Source organism: Pelodiscus sinensis, chromosome 4, assembly GCF_049634645.1.
Source record: "Pelodiscus sinensis isolate JC-2024 chromosome 4, ASM4963464v1, whole genome shotgun sequence".
Lineage (NCBI taxonomy): Eukaryota > Metazoa > Chordata > Testudines > Trionychidae > Pelodiscus > Pelodiscus sinensis.
Genome location: NC_134714.1, coordinates 98,521,954 through 98,547,789, shown reverse-complemented (window position 1 = coordinate 98,547,789; position 25,836 = coordinate 98,521,954). Strand labels below are relative to the sequence as shown.

Sequence of the window (25,836 nt, the reverse complement as noted above, 5' to 3'; positions counted from 1 at the left end):
GTTCAAGACATTTTGCCTATGTTGATTCCCAGTTAGGCATGTGCACTTACCCCCTGCAACAATACCGGAAGTTTTCCTCTTAACAGTACCCATAGGGGACTAGCTCTGGCACCTCTAGAGCATGATATAAGGGTCACTGCCAACTCCCCTCCCACCCCCTCACCTTCAGTTCCCCCTTGTCAGAGTTTCTGGGAAGAAGGAAGGACAGCAGGTCATGGAATGGACATGAGCAACACATCTGGAAGAATACCTAGCAGGTATCTGTCTTTTCTTCTTGGAGTGCTTGCTCACATCCATTCCAACTGAGATGGATGGATTGCCTGCAGCATGGTCCTACCAAACCCAGTGTTTTCAATAGCCTGCCAGGTGATGACACAGCAAGCCGAGAACGTGAACTGAAGACTATCTCACAGCTCTACAGCCATCCTGGATCAGAACACAGGGCAGAAATACTGTCAAGGACACTGGAGCTCTTTCGAGTCCCCATCACAATTGGTGATGTGTGCCAATTCCTACTAAGTTCTGATACAGATGATGATACAATTAGAAATCCTTTCTAACAACACTGGGAAGCCCTTCATCCTGTCCACAGTGGCAAAGAAGAACTGGGCTGATTTCCCGAAGAGGTTGGGGTGCTCCAGGTAAAATGCAAGGGCATGCCGGACATCCAGAGTAGGCAGCCTCTTCTCCTCACTCTTGGCATAAGGCATGGGATTAAACATCAAAAGGAAAAAGTCCTGGTTAGCACCAAAGGACAATACCATCAGCCCGCAGGGATACAGCTGCACCTTGTCATTGTGTAATACTGCATAATGCAGCTCTGCTGTTAGGGCTTTAGTCTCTGACACTCATCTAGCCACCGTCACTGCTACAAAGAAGGCAATGCTCCACGGTAAATGAGAGAGGGAACAAGAGCCCAACAGGTCAAAGGGCTCTCCTGTGAGTCTGGAGAGGACCAGATTGAGGTCCCATTGAGAAATGGAAACTTCAGCAGGAGGGAAGATCCTTCCAAGGCCTTTTAGGAACAGAACTGACATCTTTGTGTGGGAAAAAAGAGATCCATCACAAATTGGGGATGGTCACAAGATGGTCACTAGATGAACTCTAATGGAAGAAAGGGCCATGCCCTGATTTTTCAGGAAAAGCAAGTATTCCAGGATGGACTGTAAAGACAAACACATCGGGCAGTTGTTACACTCAGACACAAATCTCACTCACTTTGCCAGGTAGGTTGCAGTAATGGAGGGCTTCCCAATAGCACCTGTTGCACCTCCCTGGAACATGCTTGCTCTTCCAGGTTCAACCACACTACGTCCATGCCATGAGGTGTAGGTTGGGGTTTAGGAGGCAAACATGGTCCTGTGATAAACTCACTGGGCAGTGTCCACTGAGAGACTACTGCGAGATCCAGCAGCATGCTGAACCAATGCAGGCACTGCCACGCTGGAGCAATCAAGATGACTTGAAGCTTTTTTCTCTTGATTTTTGACAGGACTCTGCTGAGGAGCAGGATTCGCAGAAGCATGTGCATCAGGCCTCCAGATCAGGATAGGAGAAAAGCATCTGCAAGAGCACCATCATCCACATCCCCGGGGTGCAAAACTGACAAAGTTTCCTGTTCTACCTCATGAAGAACAGGTCCAGTCAGGGAGTTCCTCGCCTCTGGAGCAGCACATGGGCCACCTATCAGTGAAGCAGCCACTGATGGTGAGAAAAGAAAGATCTGCTGAGGTGATCTGCTAATGGGTTTGAGGCCACAGAGATGAACGGACTTCAGGTGGATCATATGGTGGATGTGGCACTCCCACAGACGTAGTACCCTGCTCTTTACTTGATGTAAAACAGAGCACTCAAATCATCCAGACAGACAGCTGACTGAGAATCACTGAGACAAGCTTGTGCTCTTTGACATTTATGTGCAACACCAACTCCTCTGGAGATCACCTACCTTGTAACCGCATTGCGCCAAAGTGCGCCTCCCCCCCACTGAGTTCCAAGGCATCTGATGCCAGTGACACTGAAGGGCACAGGCTGCCGAATGGTACTCCATCTAGGACCGTTCTGGGACTGGTCCATCTCTGCATTGCAATGAGTACTTCAGGCGTAATGCTTATTACCTGGTCTAGGTGATCTCTGGATGGGTGTAGACTCTTGCCAGCCATTGCTGGAGCAGTCACACCTGAAGCCTTGCATAGCAGACAATGTATGCACAGGCCACCATGAGATCCAGCACTTGCAGGCAATTCCTAGCCATCATGATCGGCAATACGGAGATGCTAACGGTGACCTCTCTTTGTCCAGAGCCTGTAGTGTGCCAGAAATGCCATCACCCTGTGGAGTCGAGGATTGTGACAAACAATTCTTTGCACTGGGATTCATGTTGATTTTTCTTTATCATCAACAGGCCCAGTCTCCTGCAGTTGGAAAGCAGCATCACAACCACATCCTTGATCTGGGACCTAGAGTGACCCTTGAATATCTGTTCCTAAGTGACTGGTTAAGTGAAGATACCCTCAGTTCCAAAGGTAGGGTGCCACTGCATTTCATAAGCATTCTCCCTACCATTGCCAAGCCAAAAGGTAGCACCACAAACTGGTAATATACTGATCCCACTGTGAAATGGAGGAAACACTTGTGTCCTCAAAAGACTGCCATGTGAAAGTACACATCCTTCAAGGGCAGCATACCAGTCTCCTGGATCCAGGGAGAGGATTATGGAAGCCAAGGAGATTACATGGAAAAAATGGTTACCGTACTTACCTGTAACTGTTGTTCTTCGAGATGTGGCTCATGTCCATTCAAATGAGGTGTGCACGCACTGCATGCATGGTTCCTGGAGCGTTTTTTCCGCCAGCGGTACCCAGTGGGCTGGCAGGTCACCCCTGTCGGTGCAGGTGTTGACTCCATGGCCAACGATAGTGCTGGCAGCGATGCCCATGCTTCCAAAGTTACTGATGCCAACCAGGCCCCTGGTTTAAAGGAAGCTACTGGTACCACCATGGCCCCTGGTGCCAAAGGCAAAGACTCCTCCGAGAGCAGGGGGACGGAGATGAGGCTGTCCCCTCAATGAACTCATGAGCTGCCTCAAGCATCTCTGGAATGGAGGGCCGATGCACTGGAATTGGACTCAGGCTCTGCACCCAGGGTAGGTCAGTCCTCTTCTGCGTGCCCCTACAACCGGTACCAGGAGAGTCCAGGCCTGGAGAATGACGGTGCCGGTCCCCATGTGCCTTACAGCCGGGTGATCTACCCCTGGAGTCCTTCACCCTTTTCGGAGCCAGAGACTGCAACTGGTGCCTCGGTGCCGACATCTTCGGTACCCTGGAACGGGAGGGGCTCAGTTGCGCCTCCCGCGCTGGAACCGGTGCACTGTGCACCGTGGTCTCGCTAGATCAGTGGTCTCCAACCTTTTTAAGCATGAGATCACTTTCTCAAATTAAGTGCAATCCAGGATCTACCTCCAACCCAAACACCCTTGCCCCACCTCCTTCCTGCCCCTTCTCACTCCATCCTCCCTCCTCCATCCTCACTGGGGTGTGGACTCTGATCTTGGGCTAAAGGATTTAGAGTGTGGGAGCGGTTCTGAGCTGAGCCTGGGGCAGGGAGTTGAGGTGCAGGAGGAGGTTCAGGGGGCAAGCTCTGGGAGGGAGTTTGGGTGCAGGGGGACTCAGGGTTAGGGCAGGGGCTTGAGGTGCAGGAGAGGTTTAGGACTGGGGCCAGGGTTCGGAATGCAGACTCCAGCTGGGCACTGCTTACCACAGGTGGCTTCTGGGTGGTGGTGCAGGGGACTATGGCAGGCTCACCCCTATCCTGGCCCTGCACCACTCCCAAAAGAAGCCAGTAAACTCTCTCCATCCTTGCCCCCACTGCTCTGTGGAGATGGACGAAGGGAGGGAGGAGGACCCTGAGATCAGCACCCCCTTCCTCTTCTTCCTGTGACCTGAATAGCAAGCAAGAGGTGGGGAGGGGGGCAAAGGGGAACAGCTCCAAGGCAGAGGGCAGGAGCGGCAGGGCAGTGAGGGAGCGGCAGATGAAGTGCTGGCACTTGACAGCCTCCCCGCCAAGCCTGTAAGGATCACCTGTCAAAGGCTCCAAGATCTACCAGTAGATCCTGATCTACTGGTTGGTGACCACTGCTCTAGATGGTGCTGGTTGGACAGCTGACTCCACAAGCAGCAGCTTTAAACAAGAATCCCTTTCCCACTTCATACGTGGTTTAAATCATAGAACCATAGAGCTGGAAGAGACCTCAGAAGGTCAAGTCCAGCCCCCTGCTCTAGGCAGGACCAATCCCAACTAAATCAACCCAGCTTTGTCAAGCCGAGACAAATTTTGTACAAGTCTGTGAGGTGGGACTCTCCTAGACACTTTAGCCATGCCTCGTGGGGGGGGGGAGGCATCCGTTTAGCACAGGACACACAAGGTTTAAATCCACATGGGCCTGGCATCACCCTCCCCTGGAGGGGAGAGATAAGAACTACAACTACTAAGTATCTAACACCTATAATACACAAACAACAATAACGAACTAACTGCCAACGGGTGAACAAACTATCTTAGCTGGGAACTGTGCGAGACAGCAGAGCTCCAACAACCGTCACGAGCAGTAAGAAGGAACTGGGAGGGAGAGGGGGAAAAGAGCGCCGGCAGGGGTACTTATGTTCCACTATAGCGGCGCCACTCCAGGGGGCAACCTGCCAGCCTGACAGGTACCGCTGGGGGAAAAAATGGTCTGGGCACCATGCATGCAGTGCACGCACACCTAATTTGAATGGACATGAGCAACCACTCGAAGAACTTCAACTTCTTGAGATATTTGTTGAGATCTTGCAAGTCAAGATGGGTCTCAGACCCCTCCCTTGACTTTGGGGGGTTAGCAAATAATGAAGTAGAACCCCTAACCTCTGCAATCTAGGAGAACTTCTTCCATGGCCTCTGCCTACAACAGGCTTTGTACTTCCTATTACAGTAGACTTTCATGAGAGTTCTTGAAAAGGGATAGGGAGGATGGGTGGACTGGGGGAGTAGAAACAAATTGAAGCATATAGCCCTTCACCACAGCACTTGAGGACCCAGCAATCTGAGATTATAGATGTCCAGGCTAGGAGGAAATAAAGCTGGTTGGAGAAAGGCAGAGGGGCAGGATGCAAGACTGTGGCTAGGATATCACCCTCAAAATGCCTGCTTTGCACTATGCTGGGTGGGAAGAACTCAGCTGCACTGAAGGATATTGTCCCAGGCCTTCCTAGTCTCTTAGAAGGGTTCCTGTCTAGGCTGGCTCAGCTTTTGGGGGTAGGCTGTAGCTTAAACTGCTTTCTCTGCTGCCTGGAGGTTTACAGGATTTTGAGGGTGGTGCACTAATCCTTCAGCCCACACAGGTTATCTGTTTTTTCTGCAAACAGGATGGGGTGTCAAAAGGACTGTCCTTAAGGGGCCTTTTAAAAAGCTCCTGATGAGCCTTGGCATTGGCCTGGGGGGACTATGGGCAGGGCCCCCACAAGGGCCTCCTTAGGGGAAGAGGAAAATGGTGCCAGTGGCACTTCCTTGGGGCCTGCACTGCTTGGAATGCTTCCTCTGCTTGTAAGTGAAGGGGCCCCAGCACTGTGGTTCCATCTCCAGGGGGCAGGAGACCATGGCTGATGGTGCTTTGTAGGCCCGAGTTTAGGTTTCTGCCTGAGGGGCAACTTTGCCTCCAGGGTGGGGTGACTATGGTTTTGCAGATGGGGAACTCACATTAGCTGTAGGTATCCCTCCAGCAGCTTAGACAATTGGTTTGGGTGCCACTGCCCAGCAATGAATTTCTATAAGTCGCAGTTCTTAATCCCCGAGGACCAGGGCATACACCTTCCCAAGGCTAAGTCTTGGTAGGATTACAAAGGGAACTCTACTATACTAAAAAAAAAACTATATACAACAAAGTGCACAGTGAACTGAAAAGGACAGTTACTGAAACAAGAGATCGTTGTACACCCCTTCACTGGGGCAAGGGAGGAGGAGGAAGAGCCTTGGGTTTTATCCCAAGCCTCACAGCAAGCAATAGGCTGGAGAGGAGACTGCACACTCTGGAAGTCAGGTGTGCCCTAGCATTTTACCTGGAGAGAACCAAGACCTTCTGGAAATTGACTCTGTTCTTCATTGCAACTGTGGACAGGAGGCAGGGCCTCCTGGTGTCCTTGTAAAGGATTTCTAATTGCATCATCACCTGCATCAGAACTTATGAGCCGGCACACATCCCATCTCCACCATTTGTGAAGGAACACTTGAAAGAGCTGAAGCATCCTTGGCACCATTCCTGGCTCATGTTCCGATCCAGGACACTTGTATGGATAACACCACAACATGGTCTTTGGTCCACATGTTCACGTCTCACTACACCATCACCCGGCAGGCCAGTGAAAATGCTGGGTTCAGTAGAGCCAGGCTGCACACAATGTATCCATTAACTCCTACCTGTCTCCGTTGGTACTTCTTGGAATCACCCAACCTGGAGTGGATGATGTGAACAAGCACTCTAAAAACTGCACAATATTAATATTGCTTGACAAAATGAGCCTCGTCAACTTCAACCAAAGCATTTTTCCAAAATGGATAATTACCTCTAACTTTTTCTTTTTATGTCACCCTTCTAGAAGGGAGAAAAAACAATTATTCTTTCCTCCTCAAAATAAGTTGAGGAAAAGGGCCTAGGAAAATTAAAAAGGGATGGGGGAGAAAAGGTAGTAAACTCTTCATCTACCGTATACTTAGTTTGTTTTCCCTGGCATGCAATAAGCTAGTTTTAGGACTCACCAAGTCTCCCTCACACCCCCTCCCCTCCAAAAAAATCCAAAAGCATACCTGTATGGAAAATACAGATAAGCATAGGTCATTTGTAGTATAGGAAGCAATAATGAATGAGGATCACTGCCTATGTACAAAGCTTATCTTAATTTCCATAGTATATGAAATTTTATGGCTTTATGAAAAGCAGAGCAAGCAAATGTCATATTACAGAGAGAAGTACATAATGTTTGCACAGAGGTGTTGTGGGTGCTCATTATCTAGTGTTCTAATAAATCAGCAATTTATTTTAGAAGTGTATACATCTGCCAGTCATTATGAGACATTTCAGGGACATCTTCAAAACCAGGCTTGCATTTAGGCAGCTGAGTTGATCCCTTTCATAATATTCCATCTGATCCCCAGCCAGTACAAAGACTAGTTCAATGATCGGGCATATTTTAAATATAGTATGTCATGAATTAGCACACTTATGGGGCTGGGCACAGTTAAGTCTTAATCTCAGATGTGATTAAAAAAGTAATCCAATAAGAAAAATGTAGCAATAGCCCATCTTGCTTTAGCTACAACGAATCAACACTGGCTGCTGAAGTCAATCATCTTCCAACCCATTAAATAGCATCAACTATTGCTAATCTTCCTTCAGCATAGTTTGTGTTTAAGAGTCAAAGAGTAGAGTCATTGCGCGTTAGAGGAGCAGTGATGCAGATTTCTTTTAAGTGCCTCTGTATTTCAACCACCGTATATGGCAATGACTATTTGCATTATGGCACACTAAACTAACTGTCACCATCCTTAGTCTGTCAGATACATGGAGTTGGTTTCTCAATTAGCTTTTGTTGCTGTGGGACAATATGACAGCTGTAATGCAGTGTAGAGTTATTGTATCACAAGAGACCTGCATAATGAAAGGAAGAGGTCTTTACTGGCACAGCCCCAATAGCTTGGTGAAATCCTTGACTCCGAGTAAAGGCAAAATTGGCCACAAGTCAGTGAAAAGATTGACTATGCTCCTTCCCTAATTTTGAAAATATATAGCAGCTTCCAAGATTTCAGTGTGGATTTGTGTTAGCAAATCATGTGTCCACACTGTAGACTCAAAACCCTCATGTTTGTTCTGAATCACTAACTGTAGCTAAATGGTTCATAAAAAGCATCCCAGCACTGGCCTTATTTAAGATTCATTAAAACACTCATAAGTTGTCCCTTAGTAAAAAAAATAAAAATAATTAAGCCAGCTAATATCCCGCTACAACTAAATATAATCTTTTGCACAGCAACTTTAAAGCCAGTAAAGTTAACGGGAGTTGAGCATATGCAGCATGATCAGGCCTTTAATCAAGTCATGTCCCTCATTAAGTGTACACTGGTACAATGAGTCAACAATATGGCAGTTAAACATTTGCTGTTTGATATTCCACAACCTGTTTCTAACTGTTAATACAGCTTTCTAGACTACTATAGTACTGCATTAAAGAAAAGAAAGAACTGTTACTTTGAAATATATCTTACAAGAACAGTTAGATTAGGCTAAAATTCAAGCAGAAAAAAAAAAGTGTTGCAGGAGGGAGAAAAACCCCTCAACTTCAAACCAGTCCTAGATAGCAAAAGTATTTGCTTCAGGCTAAGTGGCTAACTTTCCATTGTCACACAACTACTTCAATGTTTGAAGACAGTAATATAAAAAGATACAGGAATCAGGATTCTTGACTTCAGGTTTCATTGCCATCAGAAAGTCTTGTTTTGGCACTATTGCAACAAAATTTTAAGATGAGCTCTCAAACTGTTCCATAAATAAAAAGCTACTGAAGCCTGATATTAGAGTTTAATTAGATTAATTACTTGTAAATTCCATTTATCTTCAAAATAGTTTTATTGTAAATGAGTACAAAAGCTTTAAAAAGAGACAGTGTTTTGAAAACTACTGCACAAATAACATTTCCTTAATTTTCAATTACACACATACTATTAACTCTCTCCCCAAAATACTGCAAGAAAATAGTTGGATTGCTACTATGAAATTGACCTAGCAATTTCTTTCTTTCCTTGGCTGAGATTTTTGTATCTTCATCAATAGTTTTTAGCAAAGATAACAGCTCATCTTTTGTGGTCTTCTGTATACTGTAATGATATTCACTTTGATCAAGTTTCTGGCAGAAGGTGTAGCCTAATGACATATGAAAAAAAGTCAGATCATTTACAAGCAATCAGAAAGAGATACCCACCCTATAGATTTTACAGGCATATTTGCCTTTACATTAAATTGGTTCTATATCTTTCCTGTCACATCCAGTTTTAAAAAGGATCTTTTGATGCCATCTCAGTCTGCATTTTTAATGTAATTATGCATTTGTCCAGTTTACAAAGAATCCTTTAAAAATTAATAGTCTAAAAGGGCAATAAAAACCTTACCTGTGTCCTTACTAGGATCTTGCCCTTGTTGTATAGCCATCAACTTATCACTAACCATTTTATGTAATGTTGCTGGAATCTTGAATAAGAGTCAAAAATACAAATATTTTCAGTGGTTAAATAGATTAGATGTTTGAAATAAATTAAGTCTCAACTACTTTCATGGGCTTACCTTTAAAACGTCTTTTTGCTGGTCTACCAAAAATAAAATGAGGAGATCAGTTTTTCCTTTTGATAAACTTTTATTGTTGACAATAGCTTTAGAGAACGTTCTTTTTACAACCATCCTGTTGTCACTCTACAAATCAGAGCAACAGTGAGTAGTCAGAGTCGCATTATAATTTTCCTATTTACTGCTTAAGGTTAAGAAAGCTCCACATTGCATTAAAAACACACTAGAATGAACACAGTCTCTACGGGGAGTTATGAGAGCTAGAAATCTTGGATGTTAGATTTACCTCTTTCAGCAACTGGAGCTCAGAATGACGGGCTGCAATAGCCATAAAGTACAGCAGCCTCCTCAACTCCTCTCTAGTTTGACTATCCAAAAGCTTCAAATAGAGTTGAATTGCTTCTAAAGCCTGTTCTGTCTTTCCATTCACTGGGAACAAAGACAAAGTTCAGTAGGTTCATGCTCCTTTTGAGCTTTGAAAATAAAATACAAAGCTCAGAAACAGTAGTTATTAGTAAGTCAACCAACAAAAACAGACTGGAGTTATCTATTCAACTGGACATATCTAAGCAGAAACTAAGGGCAAGTCTATGCTACAAGTTGAACATCTCTTCTCCAGGACTCTCTAGTCCAGCAGGACTATGGATGTTGCTGGACCAGAGGGCTGGCGGGCCATGGGGTTGGCTGTGGCAGCCCTGGCATAGCAGAGCCACGGCAGCCCCCATGCCCTGAGCCCTGGCAGCAGTGGAGCTGTGGCTGCCCTGGGATAACAGAGTCCAGCAGCCTTGGGAGTGGAGCGCCAGCAGCCCCAAAGCCATATCAGCCCTGGCACCCCAGAGCTGTGGCAGCGTTGGTGCCCAAGAGCCACAGCAGCCCAGCCACAGTGGAGTCCTGGCAGTCCCTGAACATTGGAGCTGTGGCAGCCCTAGAGTGAGCAGAGCCTGATGGCCTCCACTGTGATGGCAGGGACTGGCCAGCAGTCCTGGGAGCCAGCAGCCTGGGGGCAAGGGATCTCCACTAGGTTTGCTGACAGATGCCAGGAGACCTGGAGTCCCGTCAGCAGTGATATGGAAATGGCCTCCCCTGATCCAAACAAACTCCCTCATTGGGACCGGTCAGGTCCCAAGGGTGCGGGACAAGAGAAGTCCAACCTGTACCAAATTCAGCTGAGCTAAGCTCATTGACAGCCACTGCAGTGATTAAATCATTTTTGAATACATGCTGAGTACCCTGAAGCTTCTTGCTGGAGCCTTGAACAAAAGGCAGGGAAATAGCTGCTGGTGGTGTTGAAATTTGGAAGGAACTGAGTGAGATCTTAAAGAGACATATGCAGTGACAGACTTAAATTACAAGCATTTTAAAAAAGTGCCCCCCCCCCCATTCGTCTCCAGCGTGTCCCATTCATCTCCAGCTTGTTTCCTTGCAAATGTTCTTAATACTTGGTACTAGGGTCAAACCTTAACTGCTGAAGAAAAGGAGATGACTCCGACATGGGCATCCAGCAATTATCCCTCCATGATGCCAGTTATAATAAACTTCAGAGCTAAAAGGTGAACCATTCAAGAAATGTGTTTGCTGATGATTTAAAGAAAAAAAATCCCACCAGTAAACTGGTGGAAGTCACCTAAGCACTTTGATTCAGAGACTAAAAAGTGAGATTAACTTCAACAAACAGCAGTAATTTGTTCTGACAGTGTTGAAAGAATATTTTCTTCCTTTGGACTAATTCATTTAAAATTGACAAATTGTTTGAGACCTGAAGAGTCAAGAAAGCTTGTTTTTCTTTTCCAGATTATGAACAAACAGGAAAATGAAGGTGAGGATGACAATTAGCTGCAGAAGCCAATATTTTACATTTCTCATGTTGACCTGGCTGACAGAGTCATTTTTTTTTAATATTTCATTTAACTATTTTATAGTTATCAGGTTTTTGTTAAAATTGTTTTAAAAAAATTGAATGTTTTATTTAACTAAAACAACATTCTGTATTATGGATTTTTCTCTTCAACAGCAAATATATAATATTTTTAACAACCATATGCATTTTTTTAATTTAAACAATTTCAATGTCTGTCTCGGTGATGTTCTCCTCCTAATACAGCATGGCTAGAAAAATCCTCCAAATATTAATGATTAACCTGTTGAATTGGAGATAATTCACCTCCCAATGACTTCATAAATATCTGCTTCAATTACATTTGTTAAATGAAATATCCAAACAATCATTCATTTTCTGATATAGCTGTAAAATTAATCTGAAAAGTTTTAAAAGTGGCTTATTTTGAGAAGTGTAGAGTGTGGTACCTTCTAAAAATGAAGCCTACATCTGAGTTGTGAATAATATGTATTAATGTTATAACCAGCAACAAGAACATAGAAAACCATGATTAATCAAGTCTTCCTGACTAGTGATTTAAATCAAATCCACCCTGAGGCTCCTAAATTAGAGCTCTTTTACATTGCAGAGGTGCAGCTGTGGCCTACATGGAGTATGTTGAAGATGCTCTATGCAAACAGGAAAGAGTTCTCCCACAGGCATAAAAAACACCCACCTCCACAAGCAGCATGTGTGTCAGCAGGAGACACTCTACCACCAATACAGCACTGTGCACAAACATGCTGATGCCAGTGTGTAACTCATGTTGCTTGGGGTGCAAGCATGCACTAGTCACACCCAGGGTTCCCTCCAAGCTGTGCGGCAGCCGCTTAGTGAGCCCCACCAAGGTGCTCAGGGTTGCCATGCACAGAGCTACCTGGCTGGGGGGGGAGGGGCACTCTATCAGCTATAGCAGCAGTCTCTCCCATCCCACCTCCCAGCTATCTGCTCTGCCCTCAGCAGGGAGCTGCAGCTTTAGCTGAGGGAGAAGTGCTCCTCCCCCAGCCAGACAGCTCTGTGCATGGCAACCCTGAACCCCTGGGTGGGGCTCATTAAAGCAGCTGCAGGGAACCTTGGTCACACCCAAGCAATACAGGTTATGCCCACATAGGCTGTAGTATAAACACAGCCTTCGTTTTTAGGACTTTGTATAACCTTCAGACCTGAAGCCTGGCAGCTAAATACCCAATTCTGCTGTCCGCTTGCTAGATGAGCCTGGGATCTCAGCTACATTTCATTTCACTTACCCAACAGCTCTGCAATTCCTGTGTGGATGTCAGATGTGTGGTTTAACAGTGGCTCCTTCTTTTGGCTGTAGTATCTACCAATAGTATCAAATAGCAGCAGTTTCCAGGTATCTGCTTTATCCGGTTGACTAGGCAAATTTCTGCTTATCTCTACCACCATTTGATCTGGAAGATACTCCATGCAATCTATTGCTGCAGAGAGCCATTCATCAGTCCTAGGAAGACAGACCATTAGCTAAAGACTAAAATAATTCTATGAAGATACAGGCATAAAGCATTAGTCAGCTGAATTTTGTCTTCAGAGGACAAAAACTCTTCGCAAGCACGTCTATTTACATGTCCAAACCAGTAAAAATATGTTTAGGTGCTTAGGGAGTCTGGTTCTCAGAACAGGCAAAGCCTGAGTTAGGATCAAGTGAGTAAAGGGTTTAAAAGTCTGCTCCATTATTTGCATTTCAAGATTAAAGTTCAGGATTCTGTTTGTGGTACTCAAACCCAGCACCCTGCGCTCCTGAGGTGATTACCCTATCCACTAGGCCACTCCAGAACCCACCATGCCTCTGTATATTCAGGACATACCTTATGCTGCCTTCCCAATACCACTGCCTGCTCCATCCCTGGGGAAATTGGTGTTAGCAGGCAGGGGGACGCGTAATAAGTACTTAAAGTCATAGTGACCTTCTATGTATTAGGTGTACATGGTACAAATACGACTGGCCAGCGATCCCCCAACATTGATCTGACCTTGATAGATAAGGACAAGGTTTCAATCTATATTCCTAATGGAATAGTGTGGAATTTCAAGTGAAGCCTTTAAAAAAAAAGTTCAGTCTGTTCACTCATGGTTAATTAAGAGTTTCTGGAATCAAAGAAGGAGTAATACAGCCATACTAACCTAGTTTGAGGGGGCCTTTTGGTTGTACAATATAGTTAAAAAAACACTATATTACCTTTCCTCACTGCCTGCTGTTATCTCCTCCAATTAGGTGCTTTTCTTTTTTCTTAATTACTACAGGGCAGTGCTACCTGCTCACTACACTCATCAATACCCATCTGTTCCCACCTCTTGCGCTTGGAGGGGGAGGGCCTCTTGCTCCCACCCCTTGCAGTTGGAGGGGGAGGGCCCAAGCCTGTGCCAGCCCCGGCCTCTCAGGGCTACCTTCGGGTTCCCTCTCCCTGGTCACAGCCAGCCCCAGCCTCCCCACTCCCCTTCCTAATCACAGCTCTGGCTTCTTGGCCCTTCCATGTCCCCCTCTGGCCACAGTCAGCCCTGGCCTTCTCCCCCAGCCTCTGCCCCTCCACCTTCCTCCCTGGTTGCAGCCAGCCCTGGCCTCCCTACCTCCCCACCCTGATCACAGCTCTGGCCCCTTGGCCCTCCAACCCTCCTCCCCAGTCGCAGCTAGCTCCAGCCTCTTGGCCACCCTGTGGCTGGTTGAGGGCCAAGGCTGGGCCGGGGTGAGGGCAGAAGCTCCTCACTGTGCTCGGGGCCCCAACACTTGGAGACCCAGAGGGGAACCACCACCTCCGATTGCCTCAGGCCAGGGCTGGGAGTGCTCAGGCCACCGCCCACCCAGCGCTCCAGCCTCAACTCCCTCTCCCCCCCCCCCCCCCCCCCGCGCAAGATGAGCACGACAGCACCGGCTTCCTGAGGGGGAGGGGGAGAAGAGAAAGCCCCAAGACTTGTCCCGGCACAGAACCTGAGGGCTTTCTCCTCTCCCCTGCAGGACGCTGGCTGGAGCACTGGGCAGGCGGTGGCCCGAGCATTCCTGGCCCTGGCATGAGGCAGCTGGAGGTGGCAGTTCCCCCGAGCTCAGCGAAAAGCTGCTGCCACCACCCCAGACTCTCTTGCAGAGAGGTGGAATCCGCCCAGGCCAGGCAGCTTTGCTGTCCCACAGGAAAAACAATTAGATAGATTTTTCTCCTTCTCGAAGGGGGGGGGGGGGGGGGGGGAGGAAGGGGAAATCTATCAGCACTTGTTTTGATTAACAGTGCCAACCCTTAAAAGCTACATTTAATCATCTCAAGGTGGCAGATACTGGCTCACGACATACCTCGGCGTGCTTTTTGTGTTTGTAGGACTAGTTTAAGTCCAGGGAATCTCAGGGAGAGGACACAGCAGTCACACACAATTAGTATCCAGCCATTCATCAGAAATAAGCTACATTACAAGATTATAGTTAGAAATGTAACATTAAAAAGGGAGAGTGTGCTTCATTCTTTTCCAGCTGATTTTCTACAATTTGCTATCATTTTAATGAAAATTATACCTGGACTATTCAACTGAAGAGGAGGAGTTCTAACTCTACTTCTCCATAGACAAGTGGTACCTAAACTTTTCCTGTGGAACCCCAATTTACCAGCAGTGGAATCTGTGTGCACTTTGCCACCCGCCCCATTACTTCACAGTTAGCTAAGAGGCCAAGTCAGGGAGCCCTCCCTACCCACTAGAAGGCTGGTCTAGGCCCCACACTTAGCCCTCCAAATATTCTCCAGGGCCTCCTATGGCATTCAGCTCTCTATCAAAGCACAGTCCCTGCCCTCAGCCTAAAAGGACGATTGGCTAACAGTCCGTTCACCATGCATAGAAACCCCTTTACTTATAATTACTGAAAGTGGCTGCTGGACAAGCTTATACCTCTGGGCTGGAGAAGTCACTAGATCTAGTTCTTGTATTAGTTAGACTGGCCCAAGTCTGCTCCCAATCTCTGTGTGATAGGTTTTTAAACTTTCCAACAACTGGTTACATGCTATTCATAATCTGGAGTGTTGGCATGCACATGCAATAAGGTAACAACCTTCTCTGGAGAACTCACCACTTTTGCTAAGTCAAATGAAAAGCCTGTATTTTGCTGCAATTTTTTAAAGTTTATTTTAAAGACATTTGGGCACTTTTGTTTCTTACTTAACTATCAGATCCTTTAGAGGCAGGGTTCAGCAATAATGGTCTCTGTTGGATATGGTATTAGCTTAGCAAACTATACCACTGTTCAACCCATTCAATTCTAATGGATAGATACCCTGCCTGTTGTCTTTTATGCAATAGGCAAGTTTGGTTTTATTATGTTTATTACAGTCATGCCTATGGATGAACCAAGAATAGACCTGGGGTGTTACATTTCCACGACTTAAAAAGAGAACAGTCCAGAAAGGCTTCCTGCCCTAACAATCAAATAAGTTTCTACTTACTGAGAGTCACTGAAAGCTTTGAGAATCTCTCTGTCTATGTAGTTGCTTGTGATGATGTAGCCAGTCTCCTTCATGGTTCGGGGAAGCTTGGACTGGACCCCTTGATGTTCGAGTAAAGAGTCAAGAAGTGGAATTTCCACAAGCTGCAGCAGACGAGCAATTGTTTGTTCTTGCCATACTTCATTAATAACTGGGAGGGGTTGAGGCATATAAAGACAAGCAGTGAGATCCTGCCACTGAAGAGTCTAGAAATGTATAATTTGTTTTCCTTTCTGCTAACTGACTTCAGTCTTCTCTTAGGGGTTCCAGTAACGAAGAGCAGGTACCTTATCAATTTTAAGTGCACTTTATTACAGCAGGAAGAAAGAATTTGTTTAGTTAGCTGTTAGAGTAGGAGAATTACCCTTGGATAGTCTGAAATGCTTTACATTATTTGCATGCTAACATGAATCAAGTCAAGTAACTTCTACTCATATGGACTCCTGAAGAAGGAAAGATTTGTTGAAGATTCTAGAGCTCAGTGGCTCTTAGCTGTAGATCTCTACCATGGTTTAGGGCTTCCAGAACTGAAAACTAAAAGACTGGTCTAGTGTACTTACCCAGAAACTACTTGAAGTACTTCTTTGTACTCTAATTGAGCCCGAGAAGGAAACATTCAGCAATAAATTCAAAAATCTAGTTTTACAGTTTAAACTGAGCAAGAAAACAAACCATCAGCCAAAATTTTAAGCTCTCTTACATAAAGCAATTTAGGGAGAAGGATGGAGACTGGATAGAGCATATGCACATTTTGAGGTACAGGAAGAGGGTATATATGAACCAATGAGTTATGTCTATGACAAAGTTAGGTGTGATCGTAGCTTAAGATAGAAATCCTCCGTTTGTCAGTTAATATCTCTAGTTTGAATCTATACCAGCTCATGAGTGTGTTTTCCCTCAAATTTCTACACTGATGTATTGTTTAATCTCAAGGTAACATCTGTAAGAATCTAAGCTGAAACAAAACTCCAGTGCACAGTGTTCTTGTATTATGAACATTGAGTTTCATAAACACTGAAGACTATTCTAACATCTTTCCTCTGGTTTATGACTGGAAAGGCATATGTCTGTTACCAGTAATAAAGGTTGAACCTTCTTGTCGCTCTCTAGTCTGGCACCCTCAGGACCTGATCCGTGCTGAACCAGAAAATTTGCCAAACCACAGGAAGTCAATATTGTCTAGCAGATTTACCAACACTTCCACTGCTTACTGAGCTCGTAGAAGACATTTAGGGGTAAATTAGACCTAAACAGCACAGAACCCTGAGAGGAAGGACTGGTGACTAAAACTTCATGGGACCACAGGAAACTTGGCCACACCCATGAGAAGTAGACATCTGGCTAGCTAAAATCATGCTGGACTACAGATGTTGCCGGACCAGAGAGTGCTGGACTAGGGAGTTTCAACCTGTTTTACCTACTTGTGGAGTAAGAAAGAATGAGACATCGTATTTGGCTTACCTTGACGAGGCAAACTTGTAGAGCTGTTTACTTTGGGAGCAATAGAGGGTTTTAGACTCAAGTTTTCCCAGAGATCTTCTAAGCTTTCTGATTTGACTGGAGTAGAATTAAATGCCATTTTCTCGTGTCTGAGACAAAAAGAAAGGGTGATCCCACATCACAACTTCTTTCTGAAGGGCCCATTTACTTATGAAAAATCAAATCTCTACACAGTAAAACCTGCGCTATCCGGCACTTAACTATCCGGAAAACTTTAGAAACCAACAAATTTCCAAGGAGCTTGGCACAGCTGCAGGGCGCAGTGCTTTAATCCAGCTGGCCGGGAGCCAGGCGCAGCCACACAGTGTGGCGCTTTGATCTGGCCAGCTGGGAACTGGGCCAGGCAGTGATTTGGATCCAGAGAATGACTAAATTTTTAGTTTTAATTTATGTTACTGTGCCTTATAATAATTACAGTACTGTTTCTTTTTAATAAAATACTTGTTCAATTGTCCCATACATCCTTGGCATTGTGTTTATGTTGATTACAATATAGTTTACATTGGTAGATATCCAAAACTTGAGTTTTACTATCGTTGTCCATTGGTTTTTCCTAGGTTGATGGGATCATCAGATAACTGGAATATTTAAGATTACCAGAACACCCTAATCACCGAGCATGCCAGATAACACAGGTTTTACTGTACATGAAACAGTCATGTGGCAAGACTAATAATTTTGCAGTTTTCCTTGAGGACTGCATGGCTTAGTCAGTTGGTAACAAGAAAACCTCTGGATTACAAACCTAATTCTGCACCAGAAACACAGTGACTGAATAGAACTCCCTGTGATTAGTGATCAGCAGCCCCCTTTAGAAGAGCCTGACAACTTCTATCTATCTATCTCCTCTTCCACACAACTAGCTTTCAGTCCTTTATGCCTTCTTGGCTAGAGGAAGCAAGGGCTGAATTGACGTGGAGACTGACCTACTTTCTCATTTGAAAATATACCGTGCCCCGTCCCCCCTGCCCCCCAGAAGCTAGCTGTCACTCATATTGTACTAGTGTCGTGGATGGAAGGTACGTGGGATGCCTTTCTAGAAAAACTGAACAAGCAACCCCCCCCAAAATAGCAGTATTTCCCCATAGCACAGCATCTTATCTTCACATACCCCTGAGTACTTACCTGTGATGGGTACAATACCCATATTCTTTTTCAAACGGACTGCCTTCTGAGCTCGGTACATTTGTCAATCTATAGAGGCTGCAACTACTATCTTCGAACACAGACCGTTTGTCTTTTCCAAAGACTCTAGTTGAAACAGCCTCAAACACTTTATAATCCATCAGTGCTTGACACACTCGCACTACTTTAGCACGGGAAATATCTACATCCCCAAAATACTTGTTCTGGAGGAGGTGAGCAAAGATGACATCCACCGCATCAGAGCCAATAAAACAGTTGTTATAGCATTTCAGGTTGTGTCTCCGCTTTTTCACTTCCACTTGCGTCTGAAGTGCATTGATAATGCTGCTCCATACATATGTTGCTCCAAATGGCTTTTGTGCTAAGCTGAAGCCTAATGGTTGAAGGAGAGGGAAAGCAATTGGTATCTTCAGTTACTGTGACATGAAGATACATAATGCAGGAAAAAAAGCACAGCAAGCTATTCTCTTCGAGGTAAACTATCACTCAGCAAAGGGGGAGGGGGAGAGGAAGGTCTTCCTATGCAAATGCAATATACTGGTTTCACGCATGCCCTGCCCCTCCACACCTCAGCATGCTACTTATTCACAGTTAAGAATTCTTCTGTCCCTTAACTGGTAGCATCCTGTGATTTTTCCCCCACTTACAGTACCTCATTCAAAACACCACTGACAGACAATATTTTATATATTGAAGGGACCCTTCTCCAATATTTAAAACCACCAGCATGTTTAAAATTAAGGATCCTGTGATTCCAGCAAGTTGCCTGCTTAGTACTCCTTGGCTTCCGTGCTATGGTTGCCAACATCCCTCCACCCCACCCCCACACTTTAAAAAAAATCCAAAACAAACAGGGGAGGTATTTTCTAGACATTTGTTCACTAAGCACTTGTCCAAGATCATCAACTTCTCATACAAGCTACTGAACACCTGTATTGGCTAGAACAGCTTTCAGTCATTACAACTCTGCCTTGGAGGCAAATCAACAATGTAGAGGCAAAAAACTCCATATCTCAGTTACTAATTGCCTTAGCCTGACAGCCCTCAAGAAAAGCCACAGAATATTATTAGCTTGCCACAAGTTACACACTTGTGTACCTGTCAGGTCTGCTAAGGCCTATACTTAGGTTTCTCAGCAAAACATGTTAACAAGGCATGTTTTAAATAAAATCCCTTCTTTTTAAAAAAATACTTCAGGGTTGTTCATCAGAATCAGTAGCAAGCCCACCTTATGGCAGATAATTATTTTGGGATATTTTTATTCACTTCTCTTTCATATTAGTCATGGGTTTGTGTTAAGTCTGTTTTTCCACACAAAAAAATCTGACAATTTTAAAGAGACTACAGTTGAGAAGTTATCTTCAACTAATTCTTTTGACCCCAATTTTGGTAGTAAGTGAAGCATTTGCACTTTGATTTTCTCCAAAAAGAATTTATCTGGAGCTATAAACTTTTAAAATCCAGATCCTATAACATTTTGCACAGAAGCCCCATCAAGTGATATGGTTTACAGGCTTGTGTCTTGTGGAAGAGGTGGGACAGAACTATCCCTCTGCAAATCAACACTGGAATAATTTCTTTAGTCTGTTTTTTTAAAAAGGAGTTGTGCTACCATTAACTAACTCCCTATTACTACACACTGCCCAGTGAGCATGGGGAGAAAAAAGGGGGGGGGGGGGAGATGTGTGTTAGCCATGTTAATTTTCATACATCTCTGATAAAAAGCCACTAATGTAGGAATGGAGTGCATCTGTTTCAGAACATACTAGGGATGTTAAAAAAAAATTAACTACGTAACCAATAGAAAAAAATCTATTGGTTACATGGTTAACTGCAGGTCTCCGCATGGCTGCCATGGCTCCCGAAAGCCCTATGAAAAATTTAACTGGTGCCAGTAACCAACAAGCATTAACTGATCGGTTAACCCAGTAACTGGTTAAGCTCTTGCATCCCTAGACTTCACATACCTCTCAAACCCAGGTAATGTTCACACCTACTAATTTCTACAAGTAGCAGATCAGATAGTAGCCGCTCTCACTCTCATACACAATGTAGAGGCAAAAAACTCCATATCTCAGTTACTAATTGCCTTGTCTGAGCAGCCGGGCCTCTCACCATGCACCACAACAAGTGAGGTGGCGCTGCCTCCTGCCACCTCACCGGCCCCTGCTTGGTGCCCGCTTCGCCCACTAGCTGGAGCAGCGGCCAGTGGGGAGGGAGCGGGCAGGCAGGGATGCAGGAACCTGGAGCCAGCGAAGGCCACACAGTGCAGCCATGGACCATGAGGGGAGCAGGGATTCCTGGCGTGGTTGCAGCAGCTGAAATTGAAAGTAGTGCCCAACAGGGAGCACTGAGCTGGGGAGGTCTTGCACCGTGGCAACTTCCCCAACTCTCCCCAACTCTCCAGAGCGGCCGCTCTGCACAGCAGGCTCCCTAGGTTCACCATGAAGCAAAGCTGCCCTGTATAGAAAGGCCGGGCTGGGGACAGGCTGTGGCTGCTGCTGAGATGGCCATGGCTGTGCTGCCTGGCGGGTAGTGCTTCTGGGTGGAGGGGCATGCACCTCAGTGAATTTGTGGGAGGTGGCAGGGTGTGCATAGAGAGGAAGGAAGGGGGATAAGGTGTATGTGGGGATGGGAAGTGCGATAAGGGAGAATGGGGGGGGTGAGGAGAATATAGGAATGGAGGCAGGGGGATGGGCAGTGTGGAGGGGAAGGGGTTAGGGAAGGATGGGGGTGTAGGAATGGAGGAAAGACATGGGGGTAGGGATAGCCTGGCCTGCCGGATGGCTGGGGTGGGAGGGGGGGACGCAGGGAAGGAGAGCTGGGGCTGGCCTGGCCTCAGCCCTGCCTGATGGCCAGAAAAGAAGGGAGAGCTGGGGGGCGGGATAGAAGGGGGCAGTCCAGGGCTGCCACACCTTGACCCAGCCCTCCCAGGCAGCCAAGGGAGAGCTAGGGCTGTCTATCCCCAGAGACAGGGGGTTGGCGAGCGTAGCAAGCAGGGGCACTTCCCGGTATTATTCAATAAATGGCCTGTTTCACTTGTGGAAATAAAATACAGGGGTTAAGAAAGTTTTGTTGATGCCATTAGGCCAGTCACAGCTATCCAGCAGCATTTACCTGGTAGCCGCACTATTCATTTGCTGATAAACTCAGTGTTTAGCTCAAAGGTAACACTAATAAAGCTGACATTAGAAAAGTTAACTCATAAGAGCATAACAAGAGCACGGAACATAACATAAGAATGGCCGTACTGGGTCAGACCAAAGGTCCATCCAGCCCAGTAGCCTGTCTGCCGACAGTGGCCAATGCCAAATGCCCCAAAGGGAGGGAACAACAGGCAATCCTCATGATCCCTCTCCCATTTCCAGACAAACAGAGACCAAGGACACCATTTCTACCCATCCTGGCTAACAGATTCATGGAGGTTAGGTCCATCAGCTATCTAGGTTAGATTCTAGACTAGCGCTTTTTTGAACCCTGTTAAAATCCTGGTCTTCCCCACATCCTTTGGCAAGGAGTTCCAGAGGCTGAGTGAAGAAAAACTTCCTTCTGTTTGTTTAAAATCTGCTTCCTGTTAATTTCATTTGGTGACCCCTAATCTTATATTGTGGGAGTAAGTAAATAACTTTTCCTTATTCACTTTTTCCACACCAGTCGTGATTGTATAGACCTGTCATGATCATGAGAGATGGCAAGCAGCTTGGGGACTAAGGGTTAACTATACCTAAGTCTGCCAATAGGAATGTAGGTAGGAATTTCAAACTGGGACAAAGGAATTTTGGGGGTTTTCTTTGTCTCTGGGCAGTTTCTCTCCAGCTATTGAGGGGAACAGACACTATGTCTCTCCCCAAGAAGAGACTCTTCACAGTCTGTAAGTAGGATAAAGTTCAGATAAATCCGTTTGTTTTATGGTTTGGGAAATGGGATCTGATATCTGTGCATTTAAGAAAATTTTTTTTGCTCTCCTTTGTAATTAAATTCTAGGCCCATAGAGCGGTTTCCTCCATGGAGTATATTAATTTGTGATTTTTCCATCTAGTCATTATGTTTGCAACAGGAAAACTGTGGTGATAAAAGTTCTCTTTTCTTTTTATTAACCTGGTACTGGTTAATTTGTGTGTCCAGGTTTTTACTTTAGGGGTGAGATTTCCCAAGTGATCGCTCCTTTGATTCCCTTATCATTACTTGGGTAGTGGCAGCAGATTGTATCTCCAAAATCTAGGTTTTTAAGATGGGGGTGGGGAGGGAGTTTTATACCAAAGCCTGGAAAGATAAGGTTTTGGGGTACTTTTGCAGGCCTCCACTTCTGCATTTAGCGTGCCAGAGTGAGGAAGAAGCCTTGACAAGACCTCTATCATATACCCCCCCCTTAGTCTCCTGTTTTCTAAGCTGAAAAGTGTCTTTTTAATCTCTCTTCATAGGAGATCCATTCCAAACCCCTAATTATTTTGTTGCTCTGTTCTGAACCTTTTCCAATGCCAAGGTATCGTTTTTGAGATGAGGTGACCACATCCGTACACTCTGCTCAGTAGAAACCTGATGCTATCAGTTGACGTTCTGGGATGCTCTGGTACTATGGAGATGGCGGGGGTGGACAGGCACCACATTCATAATCCTAGTCACTAAATTTGGCTAACGTTAATTTGAAGTAGTCTGGGAATGCTGGGGAAATTCCAAAACACTAAGGGAGAAACCTAATGCTATGCTATCATTTTATATATGGGGGGGGGGGGGCGCGGCGGCGGGACGAGGGATAAACAGCATGACCTGGGTGGTGATAGGTTTTGATCCCAGGCAAGATATCAGAGCAGCCAATACAGGACTCTGCTGATACTAGGCATGTAAAATCCCATTTAAGTAGTTAACTAATTTAATTGGGGGTGGGGGGCGGTTCAGCCCAGCTGGGCCAGAGTGACCCCTCCCACCACGGGCAGGGGCTATCACTTCCAGCCCCACATCCATTAACATCCCTAGCTGATACATGACGTAATAAAGAACTAAAAGAGCATTATAATTGTCAATAACATGATCTTATGGAAAAGAGATCCCATCAAATTAACTTGAGGGTTTTTTATGAGATTACAAATTTGGTCCATTAAAGGTCATAGTGTTGCTATAGTATACTTACACTTCTGTTAAGGTGTTTGACTTGGTACCACCCAACATCTCAATTAAAAAAACAGAATGATGTAAAATTAATGTGACACACATTCAGGGGTGAAAATAACATTTCTTACGGGTACGGTCCTATTGCAACCTGCATCCCTGCCAGCTCTTTAAATAGCTCCCAGCTGGTTTTTGCCACAGCTCAATCAGCTCTTACTGGAGCTGCTCACCAGGGTGCATGCATTTACTTTCACCTCTGCACACATTAAAAACTTGCTGACTCAAAGTATAATTGTAAGCAGCCAATCATTGTGCGTGTGTGTTTCTGCTAGGATGCTCCAGAGACTGATTCTTAGCTCTCCTCTATTTAATATTTTCATCAATGATAGTTTAAAAAAAAAAAAAAAAAAAAAAAAAAACACAGTCAGCACAGATGGTTGTGAAGGATGCAAAAACTGGGGGAGTGGTAAACAAGCCACTGACACAGAGAGATGAATTCCTTAGTAAACTGGGCACAAGCAAACCATGTGTGTTTTAAAATGATGTGCTAAATGAAAACAACCATCTAGGAACAAATAGCATAGGCCATCTTTACAGGGAGTAGAGGACTCTATCCTGAGAGGCAGTGTCAAAGATTTAAGGGCTGTGGTGGATAGTCAGCTGAACAGGAGCTCCCAGGGTAATGCTGTGACCAAAAGAATTAATGTAATTCTTGGATGCATAAATAGGACTCTAGAATAGAAGTAAAGAGGTCATTTCCCTCTGTATTTAGCAGGGGAAAGACCAGGCCTAGACAAAACACCCTCCCTGGGCCAGATCCAACCCACCAGATCCGGCCTGCGGACACATTGGGGAACCTCAGACAGACTCCCAGCCTGCCCCCCACAAGCTGCTGAGAAATGTGGTCCTTACAGGGTTCTGTTTGAACAGCTGTGACCCCAGGTTGGGGGCGGGGGGGGGGGGGGGGGAGAGAGGAAGAAAGGGTTCACATGCTGCTCCCACCCCCAGCACAATCCCATTGGCTGGTTTCCAGCCAATGGGAACTGCCTGTTGTCAATCCGCAGCTTGGAAAGCAGGGTTCCTTCAGGCTCATAGCTGTTCAAAAACCACATGGCCCCTGCAGCTAGTGTGGGAAAGGAGATAAGTCTCCCAGCCAGAGCCCACCGCTGCCTCCTCAATCCTTTGGCACCCACCACACATAACCCAACCCTTCTGTCACCCTCCTGCTCTCATAACCCCTCCCAGATCCTGCACCCAAATCCCCTGCCCCAGGTCACAAACTAAGCCCTCTGCCCACCTCGTACACACCTACCCCACATAACCCAAACCCTCTGCCCCCATATTGCCTCCCATACCCTGCACCCCAATCCCCTCTCCCAAGTCACAACTCCCTCCTGCCCTAGGTCACAGCCCAAACCCCTTCACCCCCTTCTGCATAGTACCCTAACCCAGATTGCAAGTTCCTCCCAGACCTCACACCCTCTCCTGCACCCCAATCCCTTACTGCAAGCTCCCTTCTGCACCCAGCCTCCATCCCAGACCCTGCACCTCCTCCATCAATATGGAAGAGTGCAGCCCTCCACCACTTCCCAAATTCTTGGCGTGCTCCCCCATTACACAGTATCACCCACTCCAGGGAAGGCTCTTCCCGGAATCCTGCGTTTCGTTCTGGTGCCCTCGATTCACGAAGGCTGAGGAGACAGGGGAGAGGGCACAAAGAAGAGCACAAGCCGACGGAAGCGCTAGCGCGCCTGTCTCACACTGCCGGGCTGAGTGCGTTTCGCTAACCGAAGGGCAGGTGAAGGGACGGCGCCACTGGATTCCCAGCGGCCCGCAGACCGCCTGCGAGTCCCTGGGACACAACGACCGCGCTCCACAGGCAGACCCGGTTTCCTGCTCGAGTGGGGGACCCAGGGAACTAGCGCTCAAGAGCCGCCAACGCCGCCCCCGCTACTGCCCAGTGCGAGCACCGGAGAAGAGAGCCGAGACCCCACAGCAGCAGCGCCAGGGTCCCAGTGCACAGCCCGCCCCCCGACACAGCCCGCCCTGCCGCGCCTCGCTCCCCTACCCGGGGGCTTGTTAGCCGGGCTGTACAGGGCGCAGACACCCAGCGCCGCCGCCTTCTCCCGCACGCCGGCCATACCGCCCGCTCTGTGAGCCGCGGGCCCCGCCGGGCATGTAGCTGAGCCCGTGGGCGGAGCCCTCCCGCGTAGCGCCCAGCCCATTAGCCCCGCCCCGTCTTCAGTGCAGCTGCCCCCTGTCCCAGACCCCGCTCGCGCTGGGGGTGGGGCCGCGGGGACGAGGTCGGGATCCAATTCGCCCCCCAGCCCCTGGGAGAATGAGCCTCCCCCCCCCCCCACGCCCTCTGTTCC

The 25,836-nt window shown here is 46.4% G+C and overlaps 1 protein-coding gene across 1 annotated transcript; it reads right to left on the bottom strand.

Moving 5' to 3' along the window:
• Positions 1-8,591: 8,591 nt before the first annotated feature.
• On the bottom strand, positions 8,592-25,690 carry DEPDC7 (DEP domain containing 7). Its single transcript, XM_006110277.4, has 9 exons — positions 25,533-25,690; positions 18,338-18,731; positions 17,174-17,301; positions 15,674-15,863; positions 12,488-12,702; positions 9,651-9,793; positions 9,365-9,490; positions 9,193-9,271; positions 8,592-8,947 (listed from the first exon to the last, which is right to left on the bottom strand). The coding sequence occupies exons 1-9, from the start codon at positions 25,687-25,689 to the stop codon at positions 8,724-8,726; spliced, it is 1,656 nt and encodes a 551-aa protein (XP_006110339.2). The 5' UTR covers position 25,690; the 3' UTR covers positions 8,592-8,723.
• Positions 25,691-25,836: the final 146 nt, after the last annotated feature.